The sequence below is a fragment of the Ascaphus truei genome, chromosome 13, assembly GCF_040206685.1.
Source record: "Ascaphus truei isolate aAscTru1 chromosome 13, aAscTru1.hap1, whole genome shotgun sequence".
In the NCBI taxonomy this organism is placed as follows: domain Eukaryota; kingdom Metazoa; phylum Chordata; class Amphibia; order Anura; family Ascaphidae; genus Ascaphus; species Ascaphus truei.
In genome coordinates this window covers 14594613-14618056 of record NC_134495.1, presented here as the reverse complement: position 1 = coordinate 14618056, position 23444 = coordinate 14594613, and the positions used below count along the sequence as shown (strand labels likewise).

Genomic DNA, 23444 nt, shown 5'->3' with positions numbered 1-23444 from the left:
GTGTGCAGAACCTCATAGGTTTCTTCTTTGAGGGTACACTTTCATTTAATGCATTAGTGCTCAACTTAAGTCCTCAAGATCCCCCCTCAACAGGTCAGGTTTCAAGGATATCCCAGTTTATGCACAGACTGAGCACCCTGTGCTGAAGCAGGGACTGATTGAGCTACCTGTGCTGAAGCAGAGAGATCCTTAAAACCTGACCTGTTGGGGGGTCTTGAGGACTGGAGTTGAGCACCCCTGATTTTAATGTAGCAAGAACTTTTTTGCTGGTCCACTGAAAGGTATCACAACCTTCATCAGATATGCATTTTTCCAATGCGGAGGTGAGAGCGTTTAAACGACACCTGTGCAAAATGCAGCAAAAAGAGTGTAGCTTGGGGACCCAGATTTTGAGCAGTCTCCCTAAAGTTCAGGTGATGATGTCAACCCCAGTTTTAGAAAAGGTGTGAAAACACAGACCAGAGAGGTATGTCTGCCTCTGCACCTCCTCTTCCCTAAGGATTCCTGCTAACTGCAGCAGGCGCTCATGTTTAGGAGCGGGGAAGGATACCCAGGGAGTCTGCAACTGTTTAAATTTAAACCTGGCAAAGCCCGTTCCCCCCTCTCGCTTTTCGCTCGCGCGGACTTCTCGGATCTTCTGCTCAGCATTTTGCTGTCCCCTTACCGTGCTTCTCGGTCTCCCGAATCCTCGCTACTGCCGCTCTGCCCTTATACTCCTGCCTGTGCTCACACATTATGCTAGCTGGGAATATAGAACGTGGGAACCTCGCTGTTACCTAATCGGTGTATGCCTGCTTTGACATTACAGTATCCCAAGGGAAACATCAAGCAATCTGAAGCAGCTGCTGTTAGGACTTCTCCAGCGAAACCAGAAGGATCGGATGGATTATGGTAAAGTATTTCCTGTTCGGTTATTTGTGTTTGTTTCGCTCTTCTCGTCACTATTGCTTTGGTACGTTTCTTACGCCTGATTTCAGAGGTATAATATAATCATAGGTTATTTAGTTTAATAGAAAACACCGGTGACCACTACTTGATTTTAAAACCCCTCTTTGTTAATATAACTATTAGTTAGGATTCATCACCTACTCGCATAGTTCACCTTTGCAGATACATAGGGGCAGATTTACTATGCCGTCGTCTGCTATAGGACCCCTTCTAACGCGCTTAGCTGCTTGCCAAAGCAAGCAAATTTGAATTTGACGCTCGCTGGCGCGACACGTGAGCGGTTCGAACAATGAGGGCGAACCAGCTCTGTGACGCCATGGCCGTGCCTCCCCAACACGCCCCCGCGCGTACCTAGCTGTCCACAAATCACCTGGCCGAGCAGAGCGCGTGTCATCACCACGCATAAGCGCCAGCGCGCTCGCTCCCTGCCTGGACGCTGCCTAACTGCTCATTCAAGTCAGAGGGCTGTATGGTGCTTTCCTGCACTGGAAGAGGCCTTATAGCAGACGACTACTTAGTAATAGTAAGAACAATAATAGCATGTTCTTGCTAGTTTTATGTAGCACTTTGCAGAGACATTTTGCAGGCGCAGGTCCCTGCCCCGTGGAGCTTACAATCTATGCTTTTGGTGCCTGAGGCACAGGGAGATAAAGTGACTTGCCCAAGGTCACAAGGAGCCGACACCGGGAATTGAACCAAACTCGGTGCCAGTCAGTGTCTTGACTCACTGAGCCTCTCCTGTACATATGAGTCCTTCTCTTTTTTTTTATTTAAGGCCTTCTGGGATTGTATGGAGGGGCTGTCTTGAGTTGTAGCTTGTACACTTGATAATGTCATTAGGAGTGTGATAAACTAGATGTGACAGAAAGATATAATATCACCTCTTTTAATAGAAACAGGTTGACGGATATCCCCTTCCCTTTGAGGAGTTACGATATCTATATACAGTATCAATATCTGTCTCTAGCTTTCTCTAATCACGTTTGTTTCAAGCAAAACAATGCTAACAGGTCCAAGGTTATTCGGCACCCGAGGTGAACCTTCAGCCTTGCGCCCACCCCCCATCAACAATTAACTTTCGGCATTTTTTTTTCTTTACATTTTATACACCCGTTCTCTCTCCCCCCTTTCTATCCCACCCCATTCTCTCTCTCCCCCCCCATTCTCTCTCCCACCCCCCTCCCCCATTCTCTCTCCCAACCCCTCCCTCCATTCTCTCTCCCACCCCCCTCCCCCCATTCTCTCTCCCAACCCCTCCCCCCATTCTCTCTCTCTCCCCCCTTTCTCTCTCTCTCTCCCCCCAGCCCCCATGTAAATGTCCCTGCCTGGCTGTGGAGTGGAGCCGTTCTCTGCGCCGCCCTCTGTGGCTCTTGCCCACCCCCCAAAATGTGCCGTGTAGGCAACCGCATGGTTCACCTAGGCCTCTAGAACTTTGTCCGGCCCTGAATGCTATGAGTAGTATTAGTTGTAGGGCTATTTCTGAGCATATTATATTATTATAGCTTTAAGAACAATTTGATTTTGTTTCTTGGAATGATACATATTTCACACATACTCGTCACAATATCTGTAACACTGACATTTGTTTTTTTTGCCAAATGTAGTGTTTTTGACTTGAGTATCCTACCTGGTCCTGTAGCTGAAATAAAATAGTGTTCCTCTGTAACAACATGATTTGAACTCTACTCAGTGATCAGTATTTTGCCTTCTTGGTTTCCAAGAAAGCAAAGAATTCCTGTTTCCCTGAAGCAGTTTAGAATTGAGATGAACCCAAGTCCCTCTGTTTTTTACAGATGAGTTTTTCCACCATCCGTATTTGGACGCCGGCTCCTCCATGAAGAAGTGTAAGTGCTGCTCTCGAATCTGTGAGCTCCCCCCTCTTGTTATGTAGTGCGAACATGTGCAACACGCTTTGGGTATCGTCCCCAATTAGTGGCAAATGCACTATGTCTTCTCGGTGGTAATGGACAGTCTTTGATTTGTATATGTTTAAAGATTTATAGACACTGAATAGCGGGGGGAAATATGAGAACTCCAATATTTGCTGACGGTATTTCTTCTATATAAGTGCACCTCCTATATAGTTTTGATAGCCTTAAGTGTGTCCTGAAGAAGTAAATTCTACGGAGGACGTACCTAACTTAGTACAGTTAATCAGAGTATTTATATGGCTTTATACTGTGATAGCAGGTTCTCACAAAGCAACTTTTAACACTGATAAACTGGCAAAGAACTTGGGGGTTTTGGGAGCATTTCGCGGACCATATTAGTAGAGAACAATATTGTTGCATATGTTGGAGACCGACCGCACCGTGTCGTTAAGCACTGAGGAACCTTTAATAGTGATTGTATTGTGTCTCTATGTAGCAGCTCCTGTGCCAATGCCCTCATATCCCAGCTCCGGGTCTGGAAGCTCTTGCAGCAGTTCCTCTACGTCACACTTGGCATCTCCTCCAGTAAGTGCGCGTGCTCTCTGTGCAGTTATCAGCCTGCATTCTCCCCCTAAGATTGCCGGCGTTAAAGGGTCCTTGGGCTCTCTGGTTTATCGAACACACAGCTCTTCCTGCGGCATCCATCCAGAATGAAATGATTCGGCCAATCTCTCTGATGTCTCACCCGCTGATATTCCCTCACTTCTCTTATGTGAACCTGTCTAAGGTCATTTAACACAATCTTTCCATAACAGTGATACAGATTATTAAGCAGTGCAGGTTGTGTAATTTATGCTCAGTGTGTTCATGTATGTGACACTCTTATGTCAAATTTGTACATTTCTAGTTGTTGCATCATATTTTTGCTTAGATTATATTGGAGGCTCTTTGGGGGAAAAAATCCTTTTCCTTTAGTTTAAGTAGTAATAATACCTTTATTTCATATAGCGCGCTAATCCCAATGGGACTCAAAGCGCGTCACAATTACAGCATAGCGCGCGGTACGCAGCACTTAGGAGTGTTGCCTTTCTTCCCGTACATCCGGGAGACAGTAAGTCTGGTTACATCTGTATGTCTCTACCTTTCTTTCCCACTGGACAGCAGTCGTTGGGGGAGATGCAGCAGCTTCAGGACAAGACCCTCGTCTCCCCCATCCCCGATTCGCCGGGATTTCTCCAGGGATCAAAAGAGTCGGCCGGAAGCAGCAGCAAGAACTCCTCGTGTGACACCGATGACTTTGTCATGGTGCCGGCGCAGTTTCCGAGTACGCCAGGTTCGTTAAGCGCGTTGCCTCTGTTTGGACTCTGATTTCCCCCAATACATGCTGTTTTTAAGTTTACATCTGGTAATTGCAAAATTGTTACCGTTACACTATTCATTTAATCAAAAGGTTTTGCACTATTAGGGTGGTCTCCTGCTCCCTTGTTGTACAGTTTTGTTATCCTGCCTGTGATCTGCAGCTAGTCTGGTAGCTAATTACTGCACTCTGTCTGGACACAAGAATTAAAGTCCCAGGCAATTGAAAAATATATAGAGAGACTTGTTTTCCTCCTCATACAAATCCCATAAGGTTTGTGGCCAGGCGAGATTTTCAAAGAGTTAAAGTTCTGCCCAAGAAGCTGGATTGTGTGTTCTGGAAGAATTCCAAATGTGTTGAGCTTTGGTAGGGTTTGAAATGGACAATGTAAGTAGAATTTTAAGTTAATATATCAAGTACAACAGAAACGTTAGACACAAAGATTTCTCAACCCATCCCTGGGTAGGTGTCTCGTAGCCCTAATTTAGTATCTGCAGCAAGAATTTAGGACTACAGCAAAGACTTTTGCTAGACAAGTGGTATTGGGTTTTAGTGGGTCTCAGTCTTAGGCTGCGTCCATAGGACTGCAGCCGTGCTGAGGCGCGCGGAGGCTGAGGGAAAGCGGGTGCTTTCCCTGGCCTTGGTCCGCGCGCCACCCGGGGGCGTGTCGGGGGCGGGCCAGTGACGTCATGGAGCTGGTTCGCCCTCATTGGGCGAACTGCTCACGTGACCGGCCCTGCGCTCCCTTGAGCGCTTGATTTTAACATTTTGGTAAGACTTGCGCTTCCGCACACTTGCGTAAGCGAGCCCCTGCTAAAGCCGCTCTCATTGCGGCTGCAGGGGCTCAGTGCCGAGCGTGAGCGCGCCTCAGCACGGGTCAGCGCATAAGCGCTGACCCTGGACGCAGCCTTAGAATGTAGAATTAAGATGCCCAAGTGCAGAACCTTTAAATCTCGCACATTTCGGTCATTGGGAGTTATCTACTAAAGTCTCCCGGCTGCAAAACGGGGGCAAAAATCTGCACAAGGATTGCACCAGATTTATCAAAGGGAAAACTCCTATTGATGGGATTCCTTTTTCTTTGATGAATGTTATTCTGGGACCAGGGTCACGTGTAAGATGTGAATGAGGCCAGATAGCTTAATTCAGCCCCTTTTCCAAAGCACACCAAGTCCTGCTATATTTTCTTCACTTTATTGGGAAAGCATCAGTCATATACAGGCACTTATAGGTGGTATGATGTGGTGAGAGAGTGCTTCTCTGTGTGGGTGCTTTATAATCAGAGGCAGGTAAAAACAGAATGGCCTTGCCCAGAGGTGTGTAGCTATAAGATGTACTCACTCAGCCAGTTCAGGATGGAAAAGGAAGTGAGGGGTGCCTGGGAGACAGGAATAGTTTCGGGACTTAATTATCTTGTCAACAGAGACAGGGGGGGGGGTAGGATTGACCCATTCTCAGCTAAGAGAACTGGGAGGTTGCTAGGGCAACCAAGACTACAGGCTGTGTAAAAAAGGGACATGTAACAAATGTATCATTTACACAAGCACTGTGAGTTTTCAGAGCAGAGAAGCATGCTACTGAAATAGAGAAAGCTAGCAGGCAGAGCTGCAAAGGGGGAGGGGGGGGGGAGAGAGAAACAGAAATGAACAATCCTGTTCCAGGACAGATGTGGTTCTGTTTTTTGCACAGGTTTTGCTCGATTTTTGCTGCTGGGAGACTTCAGTATAGACCCCATTGAACGTTGATCATTATGCTTACGCAAAGGATACAAAGAACTTAAATGGGGGTGCAAGGGGCAGTATAGGATGTTACTGTAACAATGCTGTTATCTTGTTGGTATTCCAGGGGATCTCGCTTCGGAGGCCACTGCAGGAAAACCCATACAGGACACATTAATGTACAGCGGGTAAGATAAATACAGCCCGTGTGCCCGACGTCTGGCAGAGATAACCTCTAGAATGAGCAGAGATGCATAAACAGGCCACGCCCGATTGTTAAAGTGGTTGATAGCCGTGGCAGCCGTGGCCTTGCACACTCAATGAGCAGGGATGCAACCAGCTTATCAACAGCTGTAAATGGTTTGCACCATTGGTCCTCAAACCTTTCCTCTGGGACAGCCAGCCATACAATGTTTTAGGAATAACCAATGCATGTAAACACAGGCGCATGCAGCTCATTTGTGAGTAGGAAATAGGTTTGTAATCCAAAAATGGTAGAGATAGAAAATGACCTAAGAGGGATCAAAAAAGATCTCAAAAGTGATGCACTCAATTCATCATTTGATCCCTCTTGGGTCATTTTCTATCTCTACCATATTGTATTCTTCAGATGCACCTACATTATTACTATGATATAACTGATATAATCATTTGGGTTAAATTAGGCGAGCAGTGTCATATTTCTTGGTACCTTTGTAATCCCAAAAACCTGGTTTGGTTGAGGACCATTTAAAGGAGCAGTCAACGCCATTTTTTTTCTTCCATTTTTTTAAATGCTGGATTGAAGCAGAGTGTCTCCGGAGCTGAACCCCAATAATTTCAGCTTCGGGGACCCCCTGCTTCTGGAGATACTAACCTCTGATGGGGGTGCCGGTATCTCTCTGCAGTTTTGTGCAGTTTAAAGCCCCATGTCACATGAGCCAATAGGAAGCCACACCGGGTGATGTCACGGCTTCCTATTGGCCCGCAGGGCCCGGGAGCTTTAAAAAGCGGCCATATAGTGAACCCTGCAGTGGCTACCGGCACTCCCTACGGAGGTAAGTACCTCCAGAAGCAGGGGGTCCCCAGAGCTGAAATGAATGGTGTTCAGGGGAGACCCCCTGCTTCAATCCTGTATTAAATAAATGGGGAAAAATGACAAGCAAAACCTGGCTTGGATTGCCTCTTTAAGAAGAGGTTTGAGAACCACTATTTTAAATGACACTAATAAGTAAAGGAAAGAATGAGTACTGGGCACGGTTAAATAAATGGTAGTGGGCTCAACATTGCAATATGTGTGTCCTGCACAGACTTTCAGCTGAGAAGGTCAAAGATCCACTGAAACGTCCCCGTTATATTTTTACCGTTACCTTTTATGTAGGCTATTATTCTGTACAAGGTGAATGTACCTGAACCTCTCTCTCTCCGTCCCTTTCATCAACAGCTCCCTGCTGACCTCGACAAGCCTGGAGAGTCGTGCCCGCACACCTTCGCCATCACCCCCTTACAGCGGCTCCCCCAGCCCGTCCCGGTAAGAAACTTTCAGCTGCCCAAGATCAGGCTGTACTAGAGGGCGGGGTACTGCCGGTCCCCTGGGCTGGAGAGAACAGTCAGTACCTGCAGCCCGCTGGGGACAACAAATGTGTGTTGGGGTTTTCCATTCCCTAAATAGATGACGCTTTGGACAGTCCTGTTTAGTCATATTCAGTATGGTATCATAGTGAAGCCTCTTCGCTGTCTGGTGATTTCTGCTTTTACAGCAGTGTTTTATGTTGGCTTTTCTCAGTGTTTAATTTTATTTTTAAATGTCTTATTTCATTTCTCTACTGCAGGCCGGCTCAGGCTTCAGGCAGCAGGTATAGTCAGTCGGTCCCCATTCCCGTCCCGACACAGATCCAGAACTACCAGCGACTAGAACAGAACCTCCAGTCCCCCAATCAGTACACCCCCCCCAGGTGAGTCACAGCTGCTGAGGGCGTTGATACCGTAGCCTCCTTATGACACGATCTTCTTCCATGGTCCTGTTGTTCCAGGATTGCTCTAAACCAGGGGCGGCCAACTCCAGTCCCCAAGGGCCACCAACAGGTCAGGTTTTCAGGATATCCCTACTTCACCACAGCTGACTCAATTAGTGGCTCAATATGACTGAGCCACTAATTGAGCCAGCTGTGCTGAAGTAGGGATATCCTGAATACCTGGCCTGTTTACGGCCGTCAAGGACTGGAGTTGTGCAGGCCTGCTCTAAACCAGGGGTGGTCAATTCCAGTCCTCAAGGGCCACCAACAGGTCAGGTTTTCAGGATATCCCTGCTTCAGCACAGGTGGCTCAGTTTAAGACTGAGCCATCTGTGCTGAAGCTGGGATTGATTGAGCCACCTGTGCTGAAGCAGGGGTATCCGGAAAACCTGGCCTGTTGGGGGCCCTTGAGGACTGGAGTTGGCCTCCCCTGCTGTAGACGATCAAGGATCTTTTTGGCAGAAATGCATTTAATTTGAAACCATTGACTCACCACTATGAAATAATTCTGCTATTGCCAGGGGGACCGACCTTCCTTTCTCCGTCTGATCCTCACTTACAGGCCTGTTATCAAACCCAGTTGAAACCATAGAAAGACAAGCGATGCATGTGGAGGACAATTGGCTTCCTTGTCCAGCTTGAGTTGGGACATAGAGCCACTAAATTTGGGGCGGTTTGCATCACTAGAGATAAGTGCCAGGGGAAAAAAGGGCAGGTCGTGACCTTTGTAGTAAGGCAAAAGTAATAGAAACTGAAGAGAAATGGAGGTGTATATATAGGGCATGTAGAGAATATGCCGGGACAGCTGTTTATAGAAGCATAGGCCGTTGATTTACATACAATGCAGTCATGTCTTTAAAGGCTGTGAAGGCAAATAGGAAATATCTGGCATTTCTTTCTGTCCAGGTCTGGCATGGTACGGAAGTCCAGTGGCACCAGTCCCCCCCGTTTCATGAGAGCGGGCACTTCCCCGCCTTTCCCCATAGAGGGCGCCTGTGCACCAGCACCAAGAAGACTTTCCTTTGGAGGGGCAAAGCCATATATCCCCTCACCACAAGGTAAGCTACTGTGACCGGTCCAGTGTATCCATGGCAACTGCTCAGGCCAATCCTTGCTTGAGAGTTGTCTATGGGAACACCCATCAGAGAAATGTAAGTTGGTGCCTTAGCAAAGCAGAATGGGGCATCCCGATTGGTTAACCCGGGGGCGGCCAACTCCATTCCTCAATAGCCAGCAACAAGCCAGGTGTTGGGGATATCCCTGCTTCAGCACAGGTGGCCCAATCAGTGGCACAGCCATTCTGACTGAGTCACCTGTGCTGAAGCAGGGATATCCTGAAAACCTGACCTTGAGGACTGGAGTTGGCCACCCCTGGGTTAACTGAACTGCCCTGATCTTCAATTTACAGTCATATTATGTCATCAAATAATGTACTTTGCGTTTCCTTACTCATCACATATTTAGTCTGATCCACTTAGATTTTGTTTAATCTTTGCATACTATGATGCGTTTGGTCATTGAATAAACTCGCCCCCTGGCTTTTATTCCCGATGAGGAATATTTTTGGCTGGCCAGGATGTTCATGCATAAACAAAGCAGTAATCTGGATGTTAAGGAGGTTACCACATAACTATTCTTCGTGCTACACTGTAACATGTGCAGAGGAGTTTTAAAGATGGCCCCACTCGACTAAGATCCCGCATGGGATATTGCTGTTGTGAAATTAGGAGTTTCTTTTTAGTTCTGCTTTATAATAATTTCTGTTTAAAACCCCCTGCATAAGACTGACATTAAATGTGATAATTCCCATTCTGTGTATTTGGTTAAGAATGTTATGTTGCTTTAATCGGCCCAAGTAAGATACTTTGTAGGTTGTGATACCTTTTAATGGACTAACCATGTCACACCAGGATCTCATCATCAGATGTGATCTCTAAACTGCAGACTGGAGGCTTAAATACATAGCACATGATGCTTATCACAGTAGGGGTCTTCCGTTGTGAATAAGCTGCCCAGAAGATTAGCATACTATGGGGCAGAGGAAGAACCAGGTATTTCTGCGGCCTGGGCAAGTTCCACCAACTTCTCCTCTCCCCCCATTAGTCTCTCATCCCCCACCATCTCGCACACCCTACAACCAGTCTCTCATCCACCACCGCCAGTCTCTCGCCCCCCACCGCCAGCCTCTCGCCCCCCACCGCCAGCCTCTCGCCCTCTCTCCCCCCCCCACCGCCAGCCTCTCTCCCCCCCCCACCGCCAGCCTCTCACCCCCCCCCCCACCGCCAGCCTCTCTCTCCCCCCCCCACCGCCAGCCTCTCTCCCCCCCCACCGCCAGCCTCTCTCCCCCCCCCACCGCCAGCCTCTCTTCCCCCCCCCCCACCGCCAGCCTCTCTCCCCCCCCACCGCCAGCCTCTCTCCCCCCCCACCGCCAGCCTCTCTCCCCCCCCACCGCCAGCCTCTCTCCCCCCCCCACCGCCAGCCTCTCTCCCCCCCCCAACCGCCAGCCTCTCTCTCCCCCCCCACCGCCAGCCTCTCTCCCCCCCTCACCGCCAGCCTCTCTCTCCCCCCACCGCCAGCCTCTCTCCCCCCCCACTGCCAGCCTCTCTCCCCCCCCACCGCCAGCCTCTCTCCCCCCCCCACCGCCAGCCTCTCTCCCACCCCCACCGCCAGCCTCCCTCCCACCCCCACCGCCAGCCTCTCTCCCCCCCCACCGCCAGCCTCTCTCCCCCCCCCCACCGCCAGCCTCTTTCCCCCCCCACCGCCAGCCTCTTTCCCCCCCCCACCGCCAGCCTCTTTCCCCCCCCACCACCAGTCTCTCTCCCACCCCACAGCCAGTCTCTCACCCCCCCCCCCCCCCCACCGCCAGTCCCTTTCCCCCTCCCTACCCCCCACCAGGTACATCTTAGAACTAATACAGATCCATATTTTGAATGTCTGGTTGGGTAAAAGTGCTGACCAGCTGGTGTTCTGGTGCCACGGTCAGATATGGAGCATATGTGGCGGTTCGTACATTTGTGCAGGGCATGCTTGTTTTCCCCTGACCTACTTCATACTACTTTGAATAATCTCCAGCGCAAACTCCTCGGTGAAAATATTAGAAAATAGTACAAATACTGAAAAAAGATGTAATATCAAAAGAAAAAAATGGATTATTAAAGTGCAAAAAAAAAGGTAAAAAATACACTTGCATGGAGTGCCCAGAAAATGGATATTTTATATTAGGGCATTTCTGGCATTGGATAAGATATACTACATTGCTAGATTTGCAGGTGGTTGATGGGTTGTATGGATTGTGGTTTCTGTGGAGATGTGTTTGCAGGTGATGTATGCAGATGTTTCCATAGATCAGGGGTCCCCAACCCCCGGGCCGCGGACCCGTACCGGTCCGTGGCCTGTTAGGAACCGGGCCGCACTCACTGCGGCCCCTGGCTCTCCTCCCTCCGCTCTCCTCCGTTTTTGCCCCCCCCAGCTCTGTTTTTGCCCCCCAACCCCCCCCCCCCCTCTCACACAGTGACAGACACACTGAAACCATCACCCACCCCCCCCCCCCCCCCCCCCCCCCGATCCGTGGAAAAATTGTCTTCCACGAAACCGGTCCCTGGTGCCGAAAAGGTTGGGGACCGCTGCCATAGACGGCAGCCTGTTTGTGATGGGTAGGGTAGAGAGTGTTATAGGCTATGACATGTGGCTCAATTAATGTATTTCCGAATGTGTCATCCTCTGAGCATTGCTTGCAGGTCCTTATAGCAGCAGCTATATAGGTTGCATTTCTTGCTTTGTTTATTTATTTTAGTTTATAGGATGGAAACAGGGGGTTTGCCGAACTGAACTACGTTACTCTCTGTACCCGGGACCCCTTCCTTCCCGAGATTCTTACCTCCGAAGGGGCCGCCGGTATCTTTGCTCAGTTTAAATGGCCTGGTCACATGGGCCAATAGGAAGCCGCGAGGGATGACATCACATGGGCTTCCTTATTGGCCCCGCAAGACGCAGGATATTTAAAGCCGCCATTATGTGAGCCCCAACGTGCCCCGTCGGAGCTGCTGCTTGCAGAGATACGGGCACCCCCTACGGAGGTAAGAATCTCAGGAAGTAGGGGGTCCCTGGAGATGAAATGAACGTAGTTCAGCTCCGGAGACCCCCTGCTTCAAACCTATAACTTAAATTAAAATTATTAAACAAAGCAAGAAATGCCAACTTGTGGGGATAATATATTATTGTTGGCAAGGGTATAGGGTGGGGGCAAACCTTTTTTTGTCTGCGCCCCCCCCCCCTGCCTGCTCTCACCCCCTGGTAAGCCCTCCCCACCCCCCCTTACCTTTTCACCAGCATTTTCTGACATCACGATATTATGTGACAACGCGTTGCCATGGCGACACGCCCGCCAGCAAGAGACAAGGTAAGGGAGTCACAGAGGCCTCACGCACTCCCCCGGCATTTAATTTAAATGTTGTGGGGAAGAGGTGCGGGGCCTCTGTAAGCACCGCGCCCCTCCCCCCGAAAACGTCTTGCCCCCCCCCCCCCAGTTTGCGCACCCCTGACATAGGGAACATGGTCGGTCTGTTTTTTTTCTCTCTGTATTGAAGCACCTTCTCTATTGTTACAGTACGTTCTATTTCCCGGTCTGATTGTCTTGCTGAGGATCCTTGTACAATGAAAGACATGTCCTGAGCCTTAAATACATGCGCATGCGCTATGTACCTAAGCCCCCTCCATCTCCAGTTTAGAGGTCGCATCTGATGGACACACCGCTGCAGTTTCAAGCTTATGCACAACAAAACCTTGCGTGGTTGAAATGTTGGGTCCATTAAAAGGCACCGCAACCTATGAAGTATCTTACTCTGTATGGGGCCACCAACCTGTAATGAATCTGGCCAAGTTACCTGCTCACACCTCTCATCTGACCTGATCCGCTTGTGTCTTTGTTAAAGTGGGAACTATCCCGGAGCAGCCTGGACAGAGTAACACCACTACCCCAGCTGCGGCAGAGCACCGAAATAGGAGCCCTGTGTACGGTATGTTCAGTAAGCATGCAGGTGTAATGGGCTTTCTCGCACCTCTGCGGTGGGGTGGGGCACTTCTGCCAGGGGTTCTCAAGACGTCTCCAACCAATCAGGTTTTCATACACTGAGCCACTCATTGAGCCACCTGTGCTGAAGCAGGCTCCTCGACCGAACCATTTATTGAGCCACCTATGCTGAAGCATCGTTAAAACCTGACCTGTTGCGGGGTCTTGAGGCCCGGAGTTGGGACCCCCATTATGTCTTTTTAAAGCAGAAATTATCATTAAACCTTAAGTTGTTTATTTTTTTGTTTTTTTCATGCAACATTTGAATCTTTTTTTAAGTTTTTTTTTTTAAATTTTGATATATTTTGACCACGTGGCTTTAAAATATGTTTAACAAGCTTGTCCGGATTGGGTATTTCACCTGTAGATGAATAGAGCATATTTGCCGAACCCGTACATACGATCAGCGCTGGGCCTCATCTAAGAGTTGCCCCCATGCTCCGCCAGACTCACGGCAACATTGTAATCGCTGCGGCATTCTTATCTCGCAAAGTCTGGTTCTTTAACTTGCCCCCGAAGTGAATATTTGAAAAGCAAAGGAATTAAATGAGCTGCTTCACTCGGAAACAGGGAAACAAAGTTATGTTGTGTGTGTGTTTGCGCCCACAGGTGCAGCGGGGCAGGAAAATAGCTCCAGGGGAATGGGATCCCGTCTTCACAGCGCCCCAAATCTGTCAGACCTGCAGCCCTGCCGTCAGAAAATCAAGAAGCATCACTCTGACCCAGTGGTACCCCAGGACAGCCCCCCACATCCCTGCCAACCCCTGCAGATTCACAGCCTGCAGCCCAGCCGCCCTCTCAGATCCTCTCCCAAGCTGTCTGAGTTCATGCAGAAGATCCCCCTGCCTACTATACTGGGCTCACCCACAAAGGTACCCGTGGTGCTAGATTACAAGCATGTAGGGCAGTGGTAGGCCCTTGAGCCCTCAAAAGGGCAGCACATTACCCACACACAGTATATATATTGCACAGGCAGAAGGGATGTTGTCCCCACCCCCCCAGATACTTAATGTCGGTGTGCTGGTGAATACTGTCCCACACTTCTTCTTACTCAGGGAACTAGTGAATAGCACAGGAGAGGAGCGGGTAGTACTGTATGTATCAGGGCAGGAGTGGAGCGGGCAGTACTGTATGTATCAGGGCAGGAGAGAAGCGGGCAGTACTGTATGTATCAGCGCAGGAGAGGAGCGGGCAGTACTGTATCAGGGCAGGAGAGGAGCGGGCAGTACTGTATTTATCAGCGCAGGAGAGGAGCGGGCAGTACTGTATTTATCAGCACAGGAGAGGAGCGGGCAGTACTGTATTTATCACCGCAGGAGAGGAGCGGGCAGTACTGTATGTATCAGCGCAGGAGAGGAGCGAGCAGTACTGTATTTATCAGCGCAGGAGAGGAGCGGGCAGTACTGTATCAGCGCAGGAGAGGAGCGGGCAGTACTGTATTTATCAGCGCAGGAGAGGAGCGGGCAGTACTGTATGTATCAGCGCAGGAGAGGAGCGAGCGGTACTGTATTTATCAGCGCAGGAGAGGAGTGGGCAGTACTGTATGTATCAGCGCAGGAGAGGAGCGAGCAGTACTGTATTTATCAGCGCAGGACAGGAGCGGGCAGTACTGTATTTATCAGCGCAGGAGAGGAGTGGGCAGTACTGTATTTATCAGCGCAGGAGAGGAGCGGGTAGTACTGTATTTATCAGCGCAGGAGAGGAGCGGGCAGTACGGTATTTATCAGCACAGGAGAGGAGTGGGCAGTACTGTATTTATCAGCGCAGGAGCGGGCAGTACTGTATTTATCAGCGCAGGCGAGGAGTGGGCAATACTGTATTTATCAGCACAGGAGAGGGGCAGGCGGTACTGTAGTTATCAGCACAGGAGAGGAGCGGGAAGTTCTGTATTTATCAGTGCAGGAGAGGAGCGGGCAGTACTGTATTTATCAGCGCAGGAGAGGAGCGGGCAGTACTGTATTTATCAGCGCAGGAGAGGAGCGGGCAGTACTGTATTTATCAGCGCAGGAGAGGAGTGGGCAGTACTGTATGTATCTGCGCAGGAGAGGAGCGGGCAGTACAGTATTTATCAGAGCAGGAGAGGAGCAGGCAGCACTGTATTTATCAGCGCAAGAGAGGAGCAGGCAGTACAGTATCAGCGCAGGAGAGGAGCGGGCAGTACTGTATTTATCAGCGCAGGAGAGGAGCGGGCAGTACAGTATGTATCAGCGCAGGAGAGGAGCGGGCAGTACTGTATTTATCAGCGCAGGAGAGGAGCGGGCAATACTGTATTTATCAGCGCAGGAGAGGAGCGGGCAGTACTGTATTTATCAGCGCAGGAGAGGAGCGGGCAGTACAGTATTTATCAGCGCAGGAGAGGAGCGGGCAGTACTGTATGTATCAGCGCAGGAGAGGAGCGGGCAGTACTGTATGTATCAGCACAGGAGAGGAGCAGGAAGTACTGTATTTATCAGCGCAGGAGAGGAGCAGTAAGTGCTGTATTTATCAGCGCAGGAGAGGAGCGGGCAGTACTGTATTTATCAGCGCAGGAGAGGAGCGGGCAGTACTGTATTTATCAGCGCAGGAGAGGAGCGGGCAGTACAGTATTTATCAGCGCAGGAGAGGAGCGGGCAGTACTGTATGTATCAGCGCAGGAGAGGAGCGGGCAGTACTGTATGTATCAGCGCAGGAGAGGAGCAGGAAGTACTGTATTTATCAGCGCAGGAGAGGAGCAGTAAGTGCTGTATTTATCAGCGCAGGAGAGGAGCGGGTAGTACTGTATTTATCAGTGCAGGAGAGGAGCGGGCAGTACTGTATTTACCAGCGCAGGAGAGGAGCGGGCAGTACTGTATTTATCAGCGCAGGACAGGAGCGGGCAGTACTGTATGTATCAGCGCAGGAGAGGAGCGGGCAGTACTGTATTTATCAGCGCAGGAGAGGAGCAGGAAGTACTGTATTTATCAGCGCAGGAGAGGAGCAGGAAGTACTGTATTTATCAGCGCAGGAGAGGAGCGGGCAGTACTGTATTTATCAGCACAGGAGAGGAGCGGGCAGTACTGTATTTATCAGCGCAGGAGAGGAGCGGGCAGTAAGTGCTATATTTATCAGTGCAGGAGAGGAGCAGGAAGTGCTGTATTTATCAGCGCAGGAGAGGAGCGGGTAGTACTGTATTTATCAGCGCAGGAGAGGAGCGGGTAGTACTGTATTTATCAGCGCAGGAGAGGAGCGGGCAGTACGGTATTTATCAGCGCAGGAGAGGAGCGGGCAGTACTGTATGTATCAGCGCAGGAGAGGAGCGGGCAGTACTGTATGTATCAGCGCAGGAGAGGAGCAGGAAGTACTGTATTTATCAGCGCAGGAGAGGAGCAGTAAGTGCTGTATTTATCAGCGCAGGAGAGGAGCGGGCAGTACTGTATTTATCAGCGCAGGAGAGGAGCGGGCAGTACTGTATTTATCAGCGCAGGAGAGGATCGGGCAGTACAGTATTTATCAGCGCAGGAGAGGAGCGGGCAGTACTGTATGTATCAGCGCAGGAGAGGAGCGGGCAGTACTGTATGTATCAGCGCAGGAGAGGAGCAGGAAGTACTGTATTTATCAGCGCAGGAGAGGAGCAGTAAGTGCTGTATTTATCAGCGCAGGAGAGGAGCGGGTAGTACTGTATTTATCAGTGCAGGAGAAGAGTGGGCAGTACTGTATTTACCAGCGCAGGACAGGAGCGGGCAGTACTGTATGTATCAGCGCAGGAGAGGAGCGGGCAGTACTGTATTTATCAGCGCAGGAGAGGAGCGGGCAGTACTGTATTTATCAGCGCAGGAGAGGAGCAGGAAGTACTGTATTTATCAGCGCAGGAGAGGAGCGGGCAGTACTGTATTTATCAGCGCAGGAGAGGAGCAGGAAGTACTGTATTTATCAGCGCAGGAGAGGAGCGGGCAGTACTGTATTTATCAGCGCAGGAGAGGAGTGGGCAGTACTGTATGTATCAGCGCAGGACAGGAGCGAGCAGTACTGTATTTATCAGCGCAGGAGAGGAGCGGGCAGTAAGTGCTATATTTATCAGTGCAGGAGAGGAGCAGGAAGTGCTGTATTTATCAGCGCAGGAGAGGAGCGGGTAGTACTGTATTTATCAGCTCAGGAGAGGAGCGGGTAGTACTGTATTTATCAGCGCAGGAGAGGAGCGGGCAGTACGGTATTTATCAGCACAGGAGAGGAGTGGGCAGTACTGTATTTATCAGCGCAGGAGCGGGCAGTACTGTATTTATCAGCGCAGGCGAGGAGTGGGCAATACTGTATTTATCAGCACAGGAGAGGGGCAGGCGGTACTGTATTTATCAGAGCAGGAGAGGAGCGGGCAGCACTGTATTTATCAGCGCAAGAGAGGAGCAGGCAGTACAGTATCAGCGCAGGAGAGGAGCGGGCAGTACTGTATTTATCAGCGCAGGAGAGGAGCGGGCAGTACTGTATTTATCAGCGCAGGAGAGGAGCGGGCAGTACAGTATTTATCAGCGCAGGAGAGGAGCGGGCAGTACTGTATGTATCAGCGCAGGAGAGGAGCGGGCAGTACTGTATGTATCAGCGCAGGAGAGGAGCAGGAAGTACTGTATTTATCAGCGCAGGAGAGGAGCAGTAAGTGCTGTATTTATCAGCGCAGGAGAGGAGCGGGCAGTACTGTATTTATCAGCGCAGGAGAGGAGCGGGCAGTACTGTATTTATCAGCGCAGGAGAGGAGCGGGCAGTACAGTATTTATCAGCGCAGGAGAGGAGCGGGCAGTACTGTATGTATCAGCGCAGGAGAGGAGCGGGCAGTACTGTATGTATCAGCGCAGGAGAGGAGCAGGAAGTACTGTATTTATCAGCGCAGGAGAGGAGCAGTAAGTGCTGTATTTATCAGCGCAGGAGAGGAGCGGGTAGTACTGTATTTATCAGTGCAGGAGAGGAGCGGGCAGTACTGTATTTACCAGCGCAGGAGAGGAGCGGGCAGTACTGTATTTATCAGCGCAGGACAGGAGCGGGCAGTACTGTATGTATCAGCGCAGGAGAGGAGCGGGCAGTACTGTATTTATCAGCGCAGGAGAGGAGCAGGAAGTACTGTATTTATCAGCGCAGGAGAGGAGCGGGCAGTACTGTATTTATCAGCGCAGGAGAGGAGCAGGAAGTACTGTATTTATCAGCGCAGGAGAGGAGCGGGCAGTACTGTATTTATCAGCACAGGAGAGGAGCGGGCAGTACTGTATGTATCAGCGCAGGAGAGGAGCAGGCAGTACGGTATTTATCAGCACAGGAGAGGAGCGGGCAGCACTGTATTTATCAGTGCAGGAGAGGAGCAAGGCAAAAGGATGGATAGGACGCCGCAGTTGAAGCCCCTGAGGGCCGCCTGTTGCCCACTAATGATGTAGGGTGTTCTGTATTAACATATTAACATTTCCTTGACGCAGAGATGCAAATCAAAGCCCCAGTATCATCCGAGAATAAATATCTTATTGCAATCAAAGATTGACCTTCCTAAATAGCCCTATAAAGTGTATAGCATTAGGAACTAGAGTGCGTTGACTTTTTAACCCTTTCCGTGCCCGAGTTGTCTGTAAAGTATTTGCAGATGGGGACATTTTAAAGATGTCCACAATTCTTCCTCTCAACCACCTTTCACAATATTTTCTGTGAAGAAGGTTGTCGATTTTAAAACTTACATGATTTGGACCAAAAGAGCTTAAACAGGCAATTTCACATACTGTACTTCCACACTACATAGATGGAGAGATAGTGGGTTATTCATTAAACTGTGATGGTGCTAATCAAGACACTAACGCTGAGAGCCTCCCTCACTGCTTCTCTCCTCCTCTTCTGCTTTCCTTAGAGCATATCACCGTTCCAAAAGGGCTCGAGTGCCCAAAACCTGCTGGCTCTGCTCACCCACCAAGGGGTGATGGTTCCTCCAATCAGGAACAAGACTCTCCCTGACCTAAAGAACATGGGTCATTTCCACTGCCAGACACCCGGCCTGGGGCTGCTCCCTGTGGAGGAAATGAAGGGACCCTTCGGCAGGTAAGGGGTCACTCGCCGGCATACATATATTCAACCCATATCCGAACCCTCGTGCAGATGGCAGGTGTATCAGGTTCTTTGTACCATTTCTACCTGAAATGTTTGGGCATCGACTCTACAGGTGATAAGGAACCTGTTATAGCTTCTCAACCACGATGCACAGCGTGTGATTATACAACAGATCTATGGGTAAAGACACTGTAGCTATGAATGGTTCCAGGTTGCAGGGAAGAGGCTCCTGCCTTTAATGTGTCACAGCTCCTCAACTGCTCTTTCCGCAGATCTGTCAGCACCGGCAGACTCACTGACCTCCTGCTCAAGGCCGCATTCGGAACCCAGGCGCCCGAGACTTGCAGCACCGACAGCCTCAACGCCGAGAAACCAATGGAGATAGCAGGTGAGCTGGTGGCTTTGTCATGTTGGATGTAGCATTGGGCTTCTCTGCCGTCTGTTGTAGGAATACATACTATTACATAGAGCGACAGTAGGTGCCCATAAGGGGCGGTTATATCATGTTAACCAAGCCCTAAACAATGAGAGCATAATGAGGCCTTTGAAGGGGGTCCCTGATAAGTTACTGTAGATGTTATTGTAATGAAGTGTTTCATATTTTAATACTCGTGTCTTGCTACTTGCAAGGTGTCTGTTTTCCATTTGGGGTTTTGCTGTTGACAAATCACTTTTAACCGTTAGTTAGTACACTGTGGATACTTTACACATATTTCGTCCCCCTCCTTCATTCCCTATTCAATATCCTGTGAAGCTGCCTTCCCCATGCTAGGGAATTTTTCAGTCCCGTTGATTTCCTTTCCAGCACCACAGCTTCACGGTATATTAAATAGGGACCTAAGTCAGCAGACGGTAATCGGTGAGCTGCAAGTCCAAATTCCCTGATCTCAGCAAATTCCAGATCTGCTGCCAGAGTTTATATTTGTGTCAGCAGCACTGAGCCAGCAGAAAAGCAATGGCATGCGGTAACAAATCGCCACCGTCTGCTCTCTAGGGACTTCTGTTAACCGTGTCGACATGTTAACCTTGAATGTTAAGAGTTATGACGAGAGACCGCATCACTTACCTTCTAAAGCTTTAATCTTTGGATGATCATGGACCTTCAACTGGAAAGCATATTCCATCAGCATACAGACGTGACCCCCTGTACTGAACAGGTTGTGCTATGATATGTTGTCATACACAATGTGCATCATCAGTTTGTATCATGTTAGGATATATTGTGGTGCGACCATTGGCTATGGTACAGGTTGCTTACATACTTAAATAACTGAAGGGCCTGCAACAAATTGGTTTATTCTTATTCACTAAAACCCGATGTTTCACCTGGGCTCGGATCACTGTGTGAAGCTGGGCTCGGATCACTGTGTGAAGCTGGGCTCGGATCACTGTGTGAAGCTGGGCTCGGATCTCTGTGTGAAGCTGGGCTCGGATCTCTGTGTGAAGCTGAGCTCGGATCTCTGTATGAAGCTGGGCTCGGATCACTGTGTGAAGCTGGGCTCGGATCTCTGTGTGAAGCTGGGCTCGGATCACTGTGTGAAGCTGGGCTCGGATCGCTGTGTGAAGCTGGGCTCGGATCGCTGTGTGAAGCTGAGCTCGGATCGCTGGGTGAAGCTGGGCTCGGATCTCTGTGTGAAGCTGGGCTCGGATCACTGTGTGAAGCTGAGCTCGGATCTCTGTATGAAGCTGGGCTCGGATCACTGTGTGAAGCTGGGCTCGGATCACTGTGTGAAGCTGGGCTCGGATCTCTGTGTGAAGCTGGGCTCGGATCACTGTGTGAAGCTGGGCTCGGATCACTGTGTGAAGCTGGGCTCGGATCACTGTGTGAAGCTTTGCTCGGATCGCTGTGTGAAGCTGGGCTCGGATCACTGTGTGAAGCTGGGCTCGGATCTCTGTGTGAAGCTGGGCTCGGATCGCTGTGTGAAGCTGAGCTCGGATCGCTGTGTGAAGCTGGGCTCGGATCTCTGTGTGAAGCTGGGCTCGGATCTCTGTGTGAAGCTGGGCTCGGATCTCTGTGTGAAACTGGGCTCGGATCGCTGTGTGAAGCTGGGCTCGGATCACTGTGTGAAGCTTTGCTCGGATCGCTGTGTGAAGCTGGGCTCGGATCGCTGTGTGAAGCTGGGCTCGGATCACTGTGTGAAGCTGGGCTCGGATCACTGTGTGAAGCTGGGCTCGGATCACTGTGTGAAGCTGGGCTCGGATCACTGTGTGAAGCTGAGCTCGGATCACTGTGTGAAGCTGGGCTCGGATCACTGTGTGAAGCTTTGCTCGGATCACTGTATGAAGCTGGGCTCGGATCACTGTGTGAAGCTTTGCTCGGATCACTGTATGAAGCTGGGCTCGGTTCACTGTATGAAGCTTTGCTCGGATCACTGTATGAAGCTGGGCTCGGATCACTGTGTGAAGCTGGGCTCGGATCACTGTGTGAAGCTGAGCTCGGATCACTGTATGAAGCTTTGCTCGGATCACTGTGTGAAGCTGGGCTCGGATCGCTGTGTGAAGCTTTGCTCGGATCACTGTATGAAGCTGGGCTCGGATCACTGTGTGAAGCTGGGCTCGGATCACTTTGTGAAGCTGGGCTCGGATCGCTGTGTGAAGCTGGGCTCGGATCACTGTGTGAAGCTTTGCTCGGATCACTGTGTGAAGCTTTGCTCGGATCACTGTATGAAGCTGGGCTCGGATCACTGTGTGAAGCTGGGCTCGGATCACTGTATGAAGCTTTGCTCGGATCGCTGGGTGAAGCTTTTCTCGGATCGCTGTATGAAGCTGGGCTCGGATCACTGTGTGAAGCTGGGTTCGGATCACTGTGTGAAGCTGGGCTCGGATCACTGTGTGAAGCTGGGCTCGGATCGCTGTGTGAAGCTGGGCTCGGATCTCTGTGTGAAGCTGGGCTCGGATCCCTGGGCTCGGATCACTGTGTGAAGCTGAGCTCGGATCACTGTATGAAGCTGGGCTCGGATCGCTGGGCTCGGATCACTGTGTGAAGCTGAGCTCGGATCACTGTATGAAGCTGGGCTCGGATCGCTGTGTGAAGCTGAGCTCGGATCACTGTGTGAAGCTGGGCTCGGATCACTGTGTGAAGCTTTGCTCGGATCACTGTGTGAAGCTGGGCTCGGATCGCTGTGTGAAGCTGAGCTCGGATCACTGTGTGAAGCTGGGCTCGGATCACTGTGTGAAGCTGAGCTCGGATCGCTGTGTGAAGCTGGGCTCGGATCGCTGTGTGAAGCTGAGCTCGGATCGCTGTGTGAAGCTGGGCTCGGATCACTGTGTGAAGCTGAGCTCGGATCACTGTGTGAAGCTTTGCTCGGATCACTGTGTGAAGCTGGGCTCGGATCACTGTGTGAAGCTGAGCTCGGATCGCTGTGTGAAGCTGGGCTCGGATCGCTGTGTGAAGCTGGGCTCGGATCACTGTGTGAAGCTGAGCTCGGATCACTGTGTGAAGCTTTGCTCGGATCACTGTGTGAAGCTGGGCTCGGATCACTGTGTGAAGCTGAGCTCGGATCGCTGTGTGAAGCTGGGCTCGGATCACTGTGTGAAGCTGAGCTCGGATCACTGTGTGAAGCTTTGCTCGGATCACTGTGTGAAGCTGGGCTCGGATCGCTGTGTGAAGCTGAGCTCGGATCACTGTGTGAAGCTGGGCTCGGATCACTGTGTGAAGCTTTGCTCGGATCGCTGTGTGAAGCTGAGCTCGGATCACTGTGTGAAGCTGGGCTCGGATCACTGTGTGAAGCTGGGCTCGGATCACTGTGTGAAGCTGGGCTCGGATCGCTGTGTGAAGCTGAGCTCGGATCACTGTGTGAAGCTGGGCTCGGATCACTGTGTGAAGCTTTGCTCGGATCACTGTGTGAAGCTTTGCTCGGATCACTGTATGAAGCTGGGCTCGGATCGCTGTATGAAGCTGGGCTCGGATCTCTGTGTGAAGCTGGGCTCGGATCACTATGTGAAGCTTTGCTCGGATCACTGTGTGAAGCTGAGCTCGGATCACTGTGTGAAGCTGAGCTCGGATCACTGTGTGAAGCTGGGCTCGGATCACTGTGTGAAGCTGAGCTCGGATCACTGTGTGAAGCTGGGCTCGGATCACTGTGTGAAGCTGGGCTCGGATCACTGTGTGAAGCTGAGCTCGGATCGCTGTGTGAAGCTGAGCTCGGATCACTGTGTGAAGCTTTGCTCGGATCACTGTATGAAGCTGGGCTCGGATCGCTGTATGAAGCTGGGCTCGGATCTCTGTGTGAAGCTGGGCTCGGATCACTATGTGAAGCTGGGCTCGGATCACTGTGTGAAGCTGAGCTCGGATCACTGTGTGAAGCTGAGCTCGGATCTCTGTATGAAGCTGGGCTCGGATCACTGTATGAAGCTGGGCTCGGATCACTGTGTGAAGCTGGGCTCGGATCACTGTGTGAAGCTGAGCTCGGATCACTGTATGAAGCTGGGCTCGGATCTCTGTGTGAAGCTGGGCTCGGA

General features: G+C 50.5%; 1 protein-coding gene across 2 annotated transcripts in view; it reads left to right on the top strand.

Annotated features, from left to right (window-relative positions):
* The window catches only part of ULK1 (unc-51 like autophagy activating kinase 1), an 80980-nt gene that overhangs the window by 44589 nt on the left and 12947 nt on the right, over positions 1 to 23444 (top strand). Inside the window, exons 10-21 of one of the 2 annotated variants that reach the window (XM_075568639.1) lie at positions 809 to 891; positions 2742 to 2792; positions 3319 to 3404; positions 3981 to 4152; positions 6022 to 6082; positions 7318 to 7404; positions 7706 to 7828; positions 8795 to 8946; positions 12820 to 12903; positions 13566 to 13828; positions 18787 to 18974; positions 19256 to 19371. In XM_075568639.1, the coding sequence (XP_075424754.1) occupies positions 809 to 891; positions 2742 to 2792; positions 3319 to 3404; positions 3981 to 4152; positions 6022 to 6082; positions 7318 to 7404; positions 7706 to 7828; positions 8795 to 8946; positions 12820 to 12903; positions 13566 to 13828; positions 18787 to 18974; positions 19256 to 19371 (1466 nt within the window). Of the gene's footprint in view, positions 1 to 808; positions 892 to 2741; positions 2793 to 3315; positions 3405 to 3980; positions 4153 to 6021; positions 6083 to 7317; positions 7405 to 7705; positions 7829 to 8794; positions 8947 to 12819; positions 12904 to 13565; positions 13829 to 18786; positions 18975 to 19255; positions 19372 to 23444 lie in introns of both variants that reach the window. The other variant, XM_075568638.1, reaches the window with a different exon arrangement.